This window comes from Balaenoptera borealis (assembly GCF_965194805.1).
Source record: "Balaenoptera borealis genome assembly, chromosome: 10".
NCBI lineage: Eukaryota > Metazoa > Chordata > Mammalia > Artiodactyla > Balaenopteridae > Balaenoptera > Balaenoptera borealis.
This window is the reverse complement of record NC_138874.1, coordinates 52497421-52513793: the sequence shown is the minus strand read 5'-3', so window position 1 is coordinate 52513793 and position 16373 is coordinate 52497421. Positions and strand designations below refer to the sequence as shown.

At 34.3% G+C, this 16373-nt stretch overlaps 1 protein-coding gene across 5 annotated transcripts in view; it reads left to right on the top strand.

Moving 5' to 3' along the window:
- The window catches only part of CTNNA3 (catenin alpha 3), a 1737547-nt gene that overhangs the window by 1213287 nt on the left and 507887 nt on the right, over positions 1 to 16373 (top strand). For all 5 annotated transcript variants that reach the window (XM_082408616.1, XM_082408615.1, XM_082408617.1 and 2 more), the window contains one exon: positions 2617 to 2773. In XM_082408616.1, coding sequence (XP_082264742.1) covers positions 2617 to 2773 — 157 coding nt within the window. The remainder of the gene's footprint in view (positions 1 to 2616; positions 2774 to 16373) is intronic.

Below are 16373 nucleotides of genomic sequence, written 5' to 3'. Positions count from 1 at the left end.
ACTTTTCTACCTCCCCAATGATTCCTTCTCTCATCTTTATCACTTCCACTGTATCCTTTCCTCATACATACTGGTACTTTATATTGGAACGCAAAGGTGAGTTCTTTCCTCCCTTTTTCCATTGTGTTCTTTGATTTCCTTACAACTTTATTACTATCTCCTCTCCCTCAGGAGGTGAGGTTTAGACTCTACCTTGCTTCTAGGTCATCACTGCACATGTTATTGCTTCCTAAATGGGTATCACCTTATACTAATTTCCATTTATTTCTCAGATTTTAGTCCTTTGAAACATCTTTCCGTATGAAGCTGAATACCTCTCCCATGTGTTGTAAGGCACCTTCTGCTTGCCTTTACAATAACCCTACATTATAGCACTTACATATTGCCGTCGTTCTCAAACTGGGAGCCCCAGACCAGTGGCATCACTATCACCTGGGAATTTGTTAGACATGCAAAGTCTCAGGCTCCAAAGCACATTAACTGAATCAGAAACTCCAGAGCACGGCTCAAGAATCCGTTTTAACAAGTCATCCAGGGGGATTCTGATAGAGGCTAAAGTTTGAGAATCACTGGTATGTTGCAGTTGCCTGGCTTTTGGCTTATTCCCCTTCTAGATTATGGGCTGTTTTAGAAATTATGATGGAATCTTCTTCACTGTGATGTCTTTAGTATTCCATGTAGACTCTGATGGCACTAATTTGTTTCAACGCATGAACAAATAAATGAGTAAATGGATGACACCTTTTTTAGGAACTCCAGTTTCACATCTGTGATTGGCCACTATGTAATTTGTAGGGAGAGACGAGAGTCACTTCAGAGTCAACCTCTGTATTAGGAAAGTTGACATCTAATACCCTTCATCAGCAGTGTCCTCCAAAACAGTTTCACACATCTGCTTCTACAACCCTGACTGACTTTTAAACTCTCTGATCTCTCATTTTCTATCAATACTATAATCATTATCTTCATTAATCATGGAAAAACCTTAGTAATCACTTCCTTTAGAGAATAGCTTCATTTACTCTGAGTATACGACTAAAACATATTCACTGTAGAAAATCTGAAAAATGCAGTTACACACACAAAATCAAATAAAAAGCACTGGAAATTCCACCACTCTGAGAGAAACATTGTTATTTGTTGTATGGATTCATCTAACTTTTAGTTCTAGCATATTTGCTAGAAGCGGCATTCTATGAAGCTTGATGTGTTTTGTAATCTGCTGTTAACTACACTTTGGTGGATATATTTCCATGTCTTTAAGCATTGTTTTCCACAGATGTGTTAATGTCTGCATGATATTTTTGGCAATAATTGATCTGTCCACATCCTCCTTTAAATTATTGAAAGTCCTGTCAAAACTTTTTCGGTACGTCCACCACTGCAGTCCAAGCTCTTTCTTATTCCTGTAACCTATTACAGTAGCCTCATTTGCCAAATGAAATTTTCTAAAGTGTGGTTCTGAGCAAATCACTCAAAAGTTTAAATGACGCTCCAGTACCTTCCAAATAAGGTCACAGTCCTGAGCAAGACGGTCAAGGCGGTCAAGGACTCCTTATGCATACCCAGAGTCTAGGTGAGCCTGCTCGCCATTCTCGTAGCATTTAGCCTGCTTTCTCACTTTTTGAATATTGCTACTTCTCTGTTCCACAATACTTTCTCACCCATGCTGTCCACTTCAGTGTGAGGCCTTGCTAAAACTGCAAACTTCCTACCCCCACTACCATTCCGCCCCTTATCCCCCTTCTCTGCTCTGTTTTTCTCCTTATTTCTTACAACCATCGAAGAGACCATATATTTTACTTGTTTAACTTGCTATTGGCCTGCCTGCCCTAACTGAAATATAATCCCCATGAAGAAAATGATTTTTGCTTGTGTCTTGTTCACTGCCATATCCCTAAAACCAAGAACAGTGCTTGATACATTAAAAAAAAAAAAACAAAACTCAGAATATATTTGAAATACTGAATGATGAGTGAATGCACAAACAAATGAATGAATGAATTAACAGGGAATATCTACTGGTAAAAATTTTCAAGTCCTCAAGAAAGTCAAAGCTTTTATTCCCGTGATTTGCATGTAATGGGCACATTCACCACATAGTTGTGCAATGTGAATCCAAGTGACCAGTTAAATGTAAGCATTTCCTGGCTTTTCAAATAAATCATCATTTCCCCGCCCCCTTTAATATAGTTATATCTCTTCATTTTCCTGCACCTTTTTCTCAACCTTTTCTTAGAACTTCAGCTGAAGGTGATCTCTCTACTTTCTAAAGACCGTCTATCATTTTTGTAATTATGGCATGTATTGCATCCTGAACTGAGCTGGAGTTATATGGTGCCCTTCCCATTGAGTAGTATGCAAGCTCTTTACAGGCAGATACCAATTATCATTGTATCTCTTGCAGTTCTTAGTGCATTGATGCACAATAAACAGTTCTAAAATTAATTAAATTATTACCAAAAATAAAATTAAACTATTAGCAGAAGCAAAGAAAGAGTTACACATGAGGGCATAAATATATCTAATTTTTTTTTTTAAAAAGAATACCTGTCATAGGCACAATGGTAACTATTCTGAAAGAAATCACTATGTGAACGTTCTACATCTTTACAGATTATTAATGCTGCACTTGCTTTGGCTGCAAGACCCAAAAGTCAAGTGGTCAAAAAAACCATGGAAATGTACAGATGCACATGGGAGAATCATATCCATGTCCTCACTGAAGCTGTAGATGACATTACAAGCATTGATGACTTCCTTGCTGTATCTGGTATGGTTTTATCTTTTAATTTCTATATTTGCTCTTATAATTTTATGAAATAGCTCCGTTTTTCTTTCTCAAGATTGCTTTGGCTCTTAGGGGTCTTTTGTGTTTCCATACAAATTGTAATAGGATGATACTGAATGTAATTAATTTTATGAAATATTATGAGACTTTTTTCTAATGATAGCCTTTCTGAAGCAAAGTGCTGCTACATATGATCTACCCTAGGATAATGAGCCTCATGCCTTGTAACCCATACACCTCAACAATTTACACTGTCTCTAAAAGAAATTCCTATTCCTGGGCAAGGCATAATTGAAAATAGCATGTGGAAAATTTAGGCATTTCCTGCCTTTTCAAATAAATCATCATTTCCCCACCCCCTTTAATATAGTTATATCTCTTCATTTTCCTGCACTTTTTTCCCAACCAGATTTTTCTCTACTCAGAAAAAAAAATGTGTCTTAATGGGAAAACTCTTCATTGATTTGAGATATAATATGTACTTCAACTACCACTATATGTATTTGAATAGTGGTGATCTAAAGAATAAAATAAACAAGACTAAACATCTAACTACATCAATAACAGACAGGCTTGAGATTCCACGTCAAATTCAGATAACTCTCTCATCATATATTAGAGTAGCATCCCACAAGATTGTGAAATTACTCTCATAATGCCATATTCTCAGAAACATGACTCAGGTTTTGATTATACTGTTGTAACAGCAGAGAACTAAATACTTTTTAATTTTTTTATTCTCTTAAAAATTAAGCCTCTCACTAAAATAAATTACATATTTTTTTCTGAGAGAGAGATTTTCTTGGAACATGATGATTCTTTTTATAAAATGCAATTTCTTATGAGTTTCTAACATCATTTTATCTTTTTTAAAGTTTCCTGATTGTATTTTATCTACCCTATCAATTTAATTACTTTCATATATGTATGCTTTCTCATTGTGAGCAATATCCTGAGACCTGGTGTATTTTCATAATATACTAATGAAAAGAAAATATGCGCTAATTAACTACTTTAAGATTGTTTTATTTCTTTAGAGCTAAAACTTTGAAAATAATAGAAAATGAACAGGAGAAATATTAAAATCCCTTGATACCACTATTCAGAAATAACAACTACTAATATGTGCTTTATTTCCAACCAGCATATATATATATATATATATATGTGTGTGTGTGTGTGTGTGTGTGTGTGTGTGTGTGTTTTCAAATAATTGTGTAATTATGTATTGCCTTTTTACAGATAATAGTTGGCTGAATTTTCCCACATTATTATATTTTCTTCAAAAAATCATTCATTTATCTGTTCTCCTTTCATGAGCATTTAGATAAATTTTAACTACTATAAGCAACGCTATGTTAAGCATATTTCTGTCTGTTTGCTATCTTCTTAGTATAGACTTCGCAGTGTGAATCCAATCAACATCTTATGTTGGGTCAGTCTTCTGTAATTTAGTTGTTATATGCCAGGTTCTGATTTTTAGTTGGTTCTTTTGGTTACAAGGCAAACCTACTCACACTAGTCAATGTAAAAGCAGTTTATTATAATTAAGCTGATGGCAGAATAGGCAGAATCTCCTGAACGTGTAAGAATAGGAGCCATAACTGGCCAGGCCTTCTGTGATTAGAGCTGTGGGGAGCTTGGGATCTCAGCAACTCTGTGGGTCCTCAGAGCAGAAGCTCACGATTTTCCTTTTAGTGCCGGATTAACCTGAGTCTGTTACTTTCTGTGAAAAACCATAGTACTTAAGAGCCTGCATGTAACAGAAAACTCATATGAAAGTTGCTTAAATCACAAAAACCTTTAATTATCTCATGTAACTAGATGTTTAAGATAGTTGATTCTAGACTTACTGGCCCTAGCACACCAGAGGACGTGGATAGGAATAGTCCCTGTCTGTGGGGAGGAGTATCTTATCACTAACATTTTTTGGAACGGCCAGTACAGGGTAATAATAAAAAGTGGATTAATATTTAATGTGTTTCATTATTGTTTTTAAATTCTCTACAAACAGCGCACTCCATTATTTTCTATACCTGGTGTGGACTGTTCATCAAAATGAATTTTGATAAAAGTGTATTGAATATCAACTATGTACAAGGCAGTGTGCTGGGAAGTGGAGCAGGACGCAGAGAAGGAAAAGGCACAGTGTTCGCTTCCAGGGAACTCAAATGGGTGCAGCTAACGCTGCTGGAGTGTCAGGGAATTGAGGGGAGCATTGCTAAGGAGATCCTGGTTGAACTGAATTATTGAAATAACATGTTTCAATTTCATTTTTTTTGCATGTTTAAATGAGTGGGAGATGGTCTTTTTATTGCCTATAAGTTTGCTAGAGTATGTTAGAAAATGAGAGAGTGTGAAGAATATAGAAACACTGAAGGAAAAGAACAAAAAATAAGTAAAAGTCCTCCATAAGGAATGATTCTTGGTTAGTATATGTACTTGCCATATACTATACTGAAATAGTCTTTAATTAATCTGTTATACTGGACTGTCTTTGACAAATTCCTGAATTTTTTTCTATGTTCCACTGCACTTAGAAACATTAAGAGATTATTTTTTTTCAGGGGAATAGACGACAATTATGAATTATATATAGAGTCTTCCAAGTTGCTACATAGCTTCCAAAATAGAGATGAATACTCAAATTATGCATAATAGAATTTTAAGAGTAAATCTGGTTTGGACCAAAAGTTCTTTGTTTGTTTCAATATCAGATCAGCCCAATGTTTCTCTGAGGGACACGTTCTATTAGCAATGCTTAGGTTATCTGTAGTTCCAAGACAGTGGTGACCCCTCAGTCTACATCTAACACTGAGTGGCATGAACTACAAAGTCAAATATTGAAAGAGAGAAAAGCATGTGAAAGTGCATGGTGGGTTTGAGGGACAGCAAGTTGGCCAGTATTACAGGAACAGAGGGTACATCTGGATTGGTACTGGACTCAGAAAGTCAACAGATAACACTATATAAAGGCCTGAACATTTTTAGGAAAATATAAACTGTCTAAAAATTTAAACAGTAGCTTCATCAATACTTCAGAAAACTAACTCCAGATGCTGAAAAACATTCTTATAGAAGTAGATAGTGAGTGCTAAATAATGCTTTAATTGCCCTTAGAAGTGAAAATAAAAGTAAGCCCAATATAAAGCAGGTGTTCCCTCACTCTCTCCACCCCTCCTCCAAGAAATTAAAACATAAGACTGACACACACATACAAGATATAACAATAGGAAGCTGAGGTGAGTGCCAGTTTGATGACTTAAACCTAGCTCAGGCTGAAAAACCCAGGTGTGCATTTACGAAGAAAAGAAGCTCCTCCTCATCAGAATAGTTCAGTGATGACTTACAGCCAGGATATTCTATGCCAGTGGCTAAAATCAGGAGAGAGTCTTGTTGTGGTTGTAGGTTTTTTCCTCTGAGTCCTCTGTGATTATATTTTCATGTGATGTTCTATGGCTCAGTCATTGTAGAGACTCCAGAAATATTATACACACAGCTTTTCATAAGTCATGGAACAACAGGGAGAAAGCGTGCATTCAAAAGTGACTGAGTAAGCTCCCCCAAAGTAATCCATTATTGCTCTATTGATAATTTTGTTTTGAATTAGTACCTGTACTTACATGACTGAAGAGTAGTTTGGGCATATGAACTGGAATTTAACATGCATCATTCCAGGTAAAAACAGGCAAGTTCACTCAAGATGCTCTTATTTGAATGAACAGTAAATACACAGCAGGACTGTTGTTCGAATATTATGAATTAGATCTTCAGAAAAGCTATAATTAGAAGTTCATTTCTGACTTTGTCAAAATCAGTCAGATTTGAGAATTTTTACCAGAACTTTAAGGTAGGTAGAGCTGTAGTAATCATCAGTAATCTTACTGACATAATAAATATCACTAATAAATAGATAGATCTTTTTTTTTTTAACATCTTTATTGAAGTATAATTGCCTTACAATGGTGTGTTAGCTTCTGCTTTATAACAAAGTGAATCAGTTATACATATACAATATGTTCCCATATCTCTTCCCTCTTGCATCTCCCTCCCTCCCACCCTCCCCATCCCACCCCTCTAGGTGGTCACAAAGCACCGAGCTGATCTCCCTGTGCTATGCGGCTGCTTCCCACTAGCTATCTATTTTACATTTGGTAGAGTATATATGTCCATGACACTCTCTTACCCTGTCACATCTCACCCCACCCCCTCCCCATATCCTCAAGTCCATTCTCTTGTAGGTCTGTGTCTTTATTCCCGTCTTACCATTAGGTTCTTCATGGCCTTTTTTTTTTTTTTTTCCTTAGATTCCATATATATGTGTTAGCATACTGTATTTGTTTTTCTCTTTCTGACTTACTTCACTCTGTATGACAGACTCTAACTCCATCCACCTCATTACAAATACCTCCATTTCATTTCTTTTTTATGGCTGAGTAATATTCCATTGTATATATGTGCCACATCTTCTTTATCCATTCATCTGTCGATGGACATTTAGGTTGCTTCCATGTCCTGGCTATTGTAAATAGAGCTGCAATGAACATTTTGGTACATGACTCTTTTTGAACTATGGTTTTCTCAGGGTATATGCCCAGTAGTGGGATTGCTGGGTCGTAGATAGATCTTTAATAAAGGATTTCCTTAAAATTGTCTCAGTGAGTGTTTGAAGTTATTAATAGCCATACTATTTGCCATAGTCAGATATATTGACAGAAACTTTTAACAAAAACAGAGAGTCAAAGTGAGTCTCATAATTTCATTCGTACTTAGTTATTTCTGGGCAGTGTTTCAACTCCAAGCACATGCATTTGATCAGTGTAATATGGATGATTTAAAATCCTAATTTGGTGAATCCTGTGGACACTTTATAGGTCAGACAAGGGATTAGCTGGAAGGTTTATTTTTGTCATATGATACCCACTCTCCCCACCCCCGGCCCACCACACCTGCTAATGAGTCCAAGAGGTGCTCTTGAGCATTCTGAAAAACCAAAGACTTCAGCTAGAGATGAAGGGTTTTTTAGGCAAGAAAAGCAGGGTGATCCTTCCCTGTATGCTCTCCAAAGGTCTTCCTCTGGACCTAGAAAGAAGCATGCCTCCTGCTACCCAGGTGGGTGCAGATACAAGACTGGAAAATATGAAGTCATGTATCTGAGCTTTCAAATTTGTGTTGGCATAGACTTATGGACCTTGATAGCATCCTAGGGGATTTTTTAACAAAGCAATAAAAACTTCCACTTACAGAGTGGCTCCAGAGCCTGTGCTGTGAACACTTTATGTATATTGGAGAAAAGCAGCCAAGAATTACCTTTTTACAAAGCATATATCATTATCATTAAAATGTCACCACTAAAAGAACTCTTATAGATTAGACATGAAAATAGATTTTATCTCTAGAATCTATGGAAAGCATAGAAAGAGAAGAGTCTGTTAGGAGTAGGTTAACTATGCTTAAGATTGACAAGTCTGCCAGATCCTACCAGATCTATGATCTTCAGGAAATAAATTAACCTCTGACTCATTAAATGCCCTCCTCTAAAATGCTAATAATTATATCATTTTGCTATGGTCTGAATGTGTCTCCCCAAAATTCATATCCAACGTGAAAATATTAGAACGTGGGGCCTTTGGGAGGTCCTTAGGTCATGAGAGTGGAGTCCTCATGAATTAAATTAGTGTTCTCATACAAGAGACCCTACAGAGTTCCCTAGCCCCTTCCACCACTGTGAGGTTACAGTGAAAGGCACTGGATGTGAAACAGGAATAGGGCTTTTACCAGCATGTGACCATTCTGGTGCCTTGAGTTTAGACTTCCCAGCCTCCAGAAGAGTGAGAAATAAATTTCTGTTGTTTTTGTGCTACCCAGTCTATGTTATTTTGTTATAGTAGCCCAAATGAACTGACACATTTATTCAGTTATTTAACAAATACTTACTGAGCACGCATTAAGTGATAGAATGTTTTAAATCCTGGAAATAGAATAGTCAATAGAACAGACAAAACTCCCTGCCTTCTTAGAGTACATATTCTTGCATGATTAAAAAAATTAAAATAATATATTTTAAATGATTTGAAGAGTGTCTGGGACATAGTAAGTTGCCCATTATAAGATAACCATTATTACTAACACCATTGGCAGGCCATTGTTAAAATTTAAACCAGATATGAGAAAGAAAAGTCTTTTTAAAGGAGCTATCTTTGTTAAACCTATCCCAAAAGTTAGTACTTTATAGTTTATCAGAATAACTGAAGAATTATCTTAAAAACTATGGTGTATAACTATCAGATGTCAGGACAGTAAAAATTTATGATAATGTCAAATATGAGACAAGATATAGTAAAATGAGAATTCTCATATACAGCTTCTGGGAAGTAAATTTTTATAATCTCTTTGAAGAACAAAACAATAATATGTGGACCTGGATTATTTTGCCACAAATATCTTTCTATATTATTGGAGAACTTGTACATATATTCATAAAGAAGACTTATATAAGTATGATCATTATGGATTTTTTTAAATAATAAAACTTGAAAGTAATATAAACACCCATCAGTAGAAGAATGAATAAATAGTAGCAAACGTAGTAGTTAAAACAAATAAACTTGTTTCACATGCTAATAGGACAGCTTTTAAAAAGCAATGTTAAAAATAAATAAATAAAAAATAAAAAGCAATGTTAAAAATAAATAAATAAAAAATAAAAAGCAATGTTAAGTAATTAGCAAGTTTTAGGCAATAGGAACAGTAGGACTAGCCATAGAAGTCATACAAAACAAATACTTAAGAGTGAATAACTCTGGAGAAAGAGGAGTTGGATGGCACTGAAAAAGAGTACCTATGGGACTTTGATTTTATTTGTAATGCTTTATTCTTAAAGATAATATCAACAAAATCTGATGAAAAAATAGCCTCTATTATTATTGAGGCAGATAGATTATTTTCTGTATTTTATTATGACTTCTACTTTTCTTAAATTTAAAAAGATAATTTATTGGAGTGTAGTTGATTTACAATGTTGTGTTAGTTTCAGGTATACAGTGAAGTGAATCGGTTATACAGGTACATATATCTAACTCTTTTTTAGATTTTTTTCCCATATAGGTCATTACAGAGTATTGAGGAGAGTTCCCTGTGCTATACAGTAGGTCCTTATAAGTTATCTGTTTTGTATATAGTAGTGTGTATATGTCAATCCCAATCTCCCAATTTATCTCTCCCTCCTTTCCCCTGGTAGCCATAAGTTTGTTTTCTACATCTGTGACTCTATTTCTGTTTTGTAAATAAGTTCATTTGTACCATTTTTTTAGATTCCATGTATAAGTGATATCATATGATAGTTGTCTTTCTCTGTCTGACTTCACTCAGTATGACAATCTCTAGGTCCATCCATGTTGCTACAAATGGCATTATTTCATTCTTTTTTATGGCTGAGTCATATTCCATTGTATATACGTACCACATCTTCTTTATCCACTCCTATCTTGATGGGCATTTATGTTGCTTCCATGTCTTGGCTATTGTAAATAGTGCTGCAATGAACATTGGGATGCATGTATATTTTAGAATTATGGTTTTCTCAGGACATATGCCCAGGAGTGGGATTGCTGGATCATATGGTAGTTCTATATTTAGCTTTTTAAGGGACCTTTATGTTCCTTAAACCATAATGTTCTCCATAATGGCTGTACCAATTTACATTCCCACCAACAGTGTAGGAGGGTTCCGTTTTCTCCACACCCTCTCCAGCATTTATGGTTTGTAGATTTTTGTTCTTATGGGTGTGAGGTGATACTTTGTTGTAGTTTTGATTTGCATTTCTCTAATAATTAGTCATGTTGAGCATCTTTTCATGTGGTTTTGGCCATCTGTATGTCTTCTTTAGAGAAATGTCTATTTAGATCTTCTGCCTATTTTTTGATTGGGTTGTTTATATTTTGATATTGAGCTGCATGAACTGTTTGTATATTTTAGACATAATCACTTGTCAGTTGCTTCATTTGAAAATATTTTCTCCCATTCTGTGGGTTGTCTTTTCATTTTGTTGATGGTTTTCTTTGCTGTGCAAAAGCTTTGAAATCTTTTGCATTTCTATACACTAACAACGAAAGATCAGAAAGTGAAATTAAGGAAACAAATCTATTTACCATCGCATCAAAAAGAATAAAATACCTAAGAATTAACCTACCTAAGGAGGCAAAAGACCTGTACTCTGAAAGCTATAAAATGCTGATGAAAGAAATCAAAGATGACACAAACAGACCAATATTCCATGTTCTTGGATTGGCGGAATCAATATTGTCAAAATGACTATACTATGGAAAGCAATCTACAGATTCAATGCAATACCTATCAAATTACCAATGGCATTTTTCACAGGATTAGAACAAAAAATGTTACAGTTTGTATAGAAACACAAAAGACCCCAAATAGCCAGAGCAATCTTGAGAAACAAAAACGGAGCTGGAGGAATCAGGCTCCCTGACTTCAGACTATACTACAAAGCTACAGTACTCAAAACAGTATGGTACTGGCACAAAAACAATAATCTAGATCAATGGAACAGGATAGAAGGTCCAGAGATAAACCCATGCACCTGTGGTCAACTAATCTATGACATAGGAGGCAAGAATATACAATGGAGAAAAGATAGTCCCTTCAGTAAGTGGTGCTGGGAAAACTGACAGCTACATGTCAAAGAATGAAATTAGAACACTCTCTAACACCACACACAAAAATAAACTCAAAATGGATTAAAGACCTAAATGTAAGGCCAGATAGTATAAAACTCTTAGAGGAAAACATAGGCAGAACACTCTCTGACATAAGTCACAGTAATAGCTTTTTTGACCCACATCCTAGAGTAATGAAAATAAAACAAAAATAAACAAATAGGACCTAATTGAAATCTTAAACTTTTATAGTAAAAGAGAGCGAACAGGAGAAGTAAATATCAATGTGCAAAAACAGGTGGCATGGTGGATTGTGTGCCTGGTGTAACAGAGAAATCTTCCCAGGCCACCCATATCAGCACCTGAAACTCACCAAATAATGCTGATCATCCAGTATTATGGAACTTGATTGTGAATCTCTGTAATACATTTTAAGAAAATGCTTCATGAATGTGAAAAATATCTAAAACTTTATCACCCAGGGTCAATCTCTGATGGAATAATATTTTGTGAGATTTTATGTTATTTTTTACCCTTATTTTGTGGATGAGGGTGGGGAAAGGATGGCTAGATTTTTAAAAATATTTTTATTGTGAAACATTTCAAGCATCCATAAAAGACTAGAATATGTAGAATGATAAACAATGTAATCTTACCGTAAAGCTTTACAAACCTTAACCCTTGTCACATTTGTTATTACATGCATAATTAAAGTCCTCTGTGTAACTTTCCTAAGAGTTTATAATTTTCCCTTTGCTAAGTATTTTGATGAAAGCCCTTGCCTCCTAATAAGCATATCTGCATGACAGACAGTTTCCTTCTATTGGATTACGAGATCTAAGGCATCAAAATAACCAAAACCTGCCTCAGGCAATAGTATTTTCTCACTTTGGGTATATAAAACTCAAAGCTAAAGCTGAAAAGTTTCCCACAGGGACATGTCAACAAGATTTAAATGATATTCTGTGCTACCATCTTATTAGCAATCTTGATGGTAAGTAATGGAGGAATGAATGTTCTTGTAGCAAGCACCCAATGAATACTTTGGTATTGGTAAGTTAATCATTTATTGTGTCAGTTAACAAATACTTATTGATCAGTTTCTATTCACCCAAGAGATACAGTGGTATCATTGGACTTATTCACAGAGGATCTGTAGTCTAATAGAGGAAACAAGCCCTCAGATGCCAATTACAGTGTGGTAAAATTGTTGGGAAAAACACCAAGGCTATCTTTCTGTAAGGAAAGGAACCATATGACAGCCAGACTTTGAAACCTCATCCTTTTTTATTGTTACTTGAATATGTGATCACTCTTTCATATTGGCATTTAGTAGCTTATTATAAGGGCTTACAGGATTTAATTCAAAGAAGATTCAGAGCATAATCCAAGTTCACTATAATGTTATTTCATTCATCTCTATAATAATTACAGATGTACAGTAACCAATTTGCAACCTGGTTCTCTATAACAATTTTTAAAACATATAATTAGCAGGAATTTACAAATAAATTAAGAGTTTACATCTATTTATAGATAATTTTACAAGTGCTTGTTTCCTTTCTATATCATAGATTTTCTTGTATGGAATCAGTTGCTCTGAGATTTCAAGTTTTCATGATACAAGTACAGTACCTGTTTAATAATTTTAGGTTATGACTTTTTAAAAATTTTATTGGAGTATAGTTGATTTACCATGTTGTATTAGTTTCAGGTGTACAGAAAAGTTATTCAGTTATACATATACATATATTCATTCTTTTTCAGATTCTGTACGCATATAGGTTATTACAGAATATTGAGTAGAGTTCCCTGTGCTGTCCTTGTTGTTTATCTATTCCATATGTAGTAGTGTGTGTATGTTAATCCAAAGCTCCCAATTCATCCCTCTCCACCATGTTTCGCCTTTGGTAATAACTACAAGTTTGTTTTTGAAACCTGTGAGTCTGTTTCTGTTTTGTAAATAAGTTCATTTGTATCATTTTTAAAATTATATTCCACATATGAGTGATATCATATGGTGTTTGTCTTTCTCTGTCTGACTTAACTTCACTTAGTATGACAATCTCTAGGTCCATCCATGTTGCTGCAACTGGCATTAGTTCATTCTTTTTTATGGCTGAGGAATATTCCATAGTATATATATACCACAGCTTCTTTATCCACTCCTCTGTCAATGGACATTTAGTTTGCCTCCATGTCCTGGCTATTGTAAATAGTGCTGTAATGAACATTGGGGTGCATGTATCTTTTTGAAGTATGGTTTTCTCTGGATAAATGCTCAGGTGTGGGATTCCTGGATCATATTGTAGTTCTATTTTTAGTTTCTTTAAGGAACCTCCATACTGTTCTCCATAGTGGCTGTATCAATTTACATTCCCACCAACAGTGTAGGAGGGTTCCCTTTTCTCCACACCCTCTCCAGCATTTAATGTTTGTAGACTTTTTGATCATGGTCATTCTGACTGGTGTGAGGTGGTACCTCACAGTAGTTTTGATTTGCATTTCCTTAATAATTAGTGATGTCGAGCATCTTTTCTTGTGTTTTTTGGCCATCAGATTATGACTATTAAAAATCTAAATGAACAACAACAAAAAACATTGATAAGACTTGAAATCACCAGAACTCTAACACTTAATTGTAATATATTATTTTTAAATATTCAGTGCCATGCAAACCAACTGCCACACAACTTCCCATAGCCTTTTCAATTTAGTCAATTTCAGGAAATTTCATATGTAGATTAAATTTTGTTTTTTTGGATACAGTACTAATACTGTAAAATGATCACTGGAGGAATGAAAAACATGTGCTTTTTTGTGTATCTAAATAATTCAACATTTTATAGCCACATTTAAATTCCCATGGCATTATTCGATGTCTTCTTGAAAATTTGCATCCACCATCTTGATGGTGATTTATATAGTTTATGTTTTCATAATAAATTGTATATAAATTCTCTCCACCTAACTATTCAACTTTGTGACTCTACTCTTCTTTGTGAACTGGGTTATAAAATCTAGTTATTTGAAAATTTTAAGTTATCATAAACCATTGCATTTTTAGTTAACATCATTTTCAAAGTATAAAAACCTGCTAAGGAACAATGGTAACTTATTCTAAAACTATAGATTTATGATGGTTTTATTAGTTTTTGTCTATCATATTTAACAAAAAAAAGTGTGGTGGCTGTATTAATTAAAAGTACTTTTATTAAGGCATGATATACATTTACACTGTCAGTGTTTAAATAAATGAATTTATAATTGTTTGCATTAATATTTATACAGTTTAAATAGCTGTTCCATAGTGTGTGTGCATGTGCTTATTTTGGTGCATTTTTTTTTAACTTCTGTTTTTCTTAAGAAATGCTATTATTAATATGTGTGTACTCATTTAGGCCAAGAACTCTAAGAGTTCCATAGATATTTCTATTTATTGCTCCCCCTAGAATGAATTTGGCTAGTATAATCAAATTTAATGTATAGAGACCTGTCACAGAGAATTCCTGAATTGCTCAAATTCTCTAATACAATAAATAATAATAATGTTACTTTTAGGTACCTTTTAATCACGTCAGATTATCTCCTATTAAAAATTATTTTTGCAAAATAGCTTTTGGCTATTTTTTTAAATGTTAAAATATGAAGGTCATGTTTAGGCCATAATTCAGAGTTTTTCCATCTGGAACTTTCTTGAATCAAAGAGATAAATGTACCTAACTCTTAAGCCTAACTTTCGATTTGTTACTCATTCAGCTTTTGAGTCAAATAATTAACAAAAGCTCAAGTCCCTTCCTCTATAAATCTTTGGTTGTCCATGTGGACACAGCTGGACAATTTTGTATGATTATGATAAAGCAAAATAAATATGCCTTTGAGCTAGACTAAATATGGTTTGGCTGGGAATATGAGACTCTTTCTTCCCTCATCAGAATTTAGTGAGATTCTGAAAAATTTAAAGGTAAACAAAAACTTCCAAAAGCAACACCACTCAAAACATCAGATTAGTAAAAAATTAAGTCAAAGAAAGAGAAGCAACCACACACCATGGATGTGTGCAGATTGTTAGGTTTTCCTTCATTGCAGTGCCTTATACAGTGTTTGATATACAGGAGATACTTAACAAACATTAGTTTAACTAAATCTGTTTTACTTAATAAACTCTCATTTGATTTCTACAGAAGTAATCTCCCAGTGATCTGGGGCAGATTTTACTCTGTTTATGTTTCAGAGCCTCCCAACACAGGCTTTAGAGCAAAGCCAGATTGTATAAGTAGCATAACTACTTTAGGCAACTGCAAAAATTAAGCATAGCTATGCAAAGTGAGTTTTTGGGGTTTTTTTGGTATAGTACTGTATCCAAATCAAGGCTTTGCCTAGCTATATAATTGTACAGAATGATCACTCTGTACCTTTCACCAGTGTAAAAGATGAAGCTCATTTCCTGCAGTGCTAAAGGTTTATGTGCCAAGATCTTTATTTCCTAATGTAAAATCTGAGTACTTTAATTTTGTTTTTGTAATTCACTGAACTTAAATTTTTTTCTGCTTATTTAGGGACTAACAAGTGATATGAAATGCGGAATTCATATGTCTTTCAAACATTTTATGACACTAAGCTAAATAATTGCCATGATAATAGACAAGAGAACTTTAATGTGCCTTTGGAAAAATATCTGTGAGCAAAATGAAAATCCTGTACTTTACCACATTTTTAATGTCACATGGATGAGTGCTATTGAATTGTAGTTTTAAGTAGTAAGTAAAAATTCATTTTATCTGCCAGTGACATATGTAAGAAGTTATAAGGAAGCACAGATTTATTATGAATTTCATTGAAAGTTCAGCATTTTTCTCCTCTGATAATATAAAAGGGTATTTTGTGAGGTTCCTTACTACTCTCAT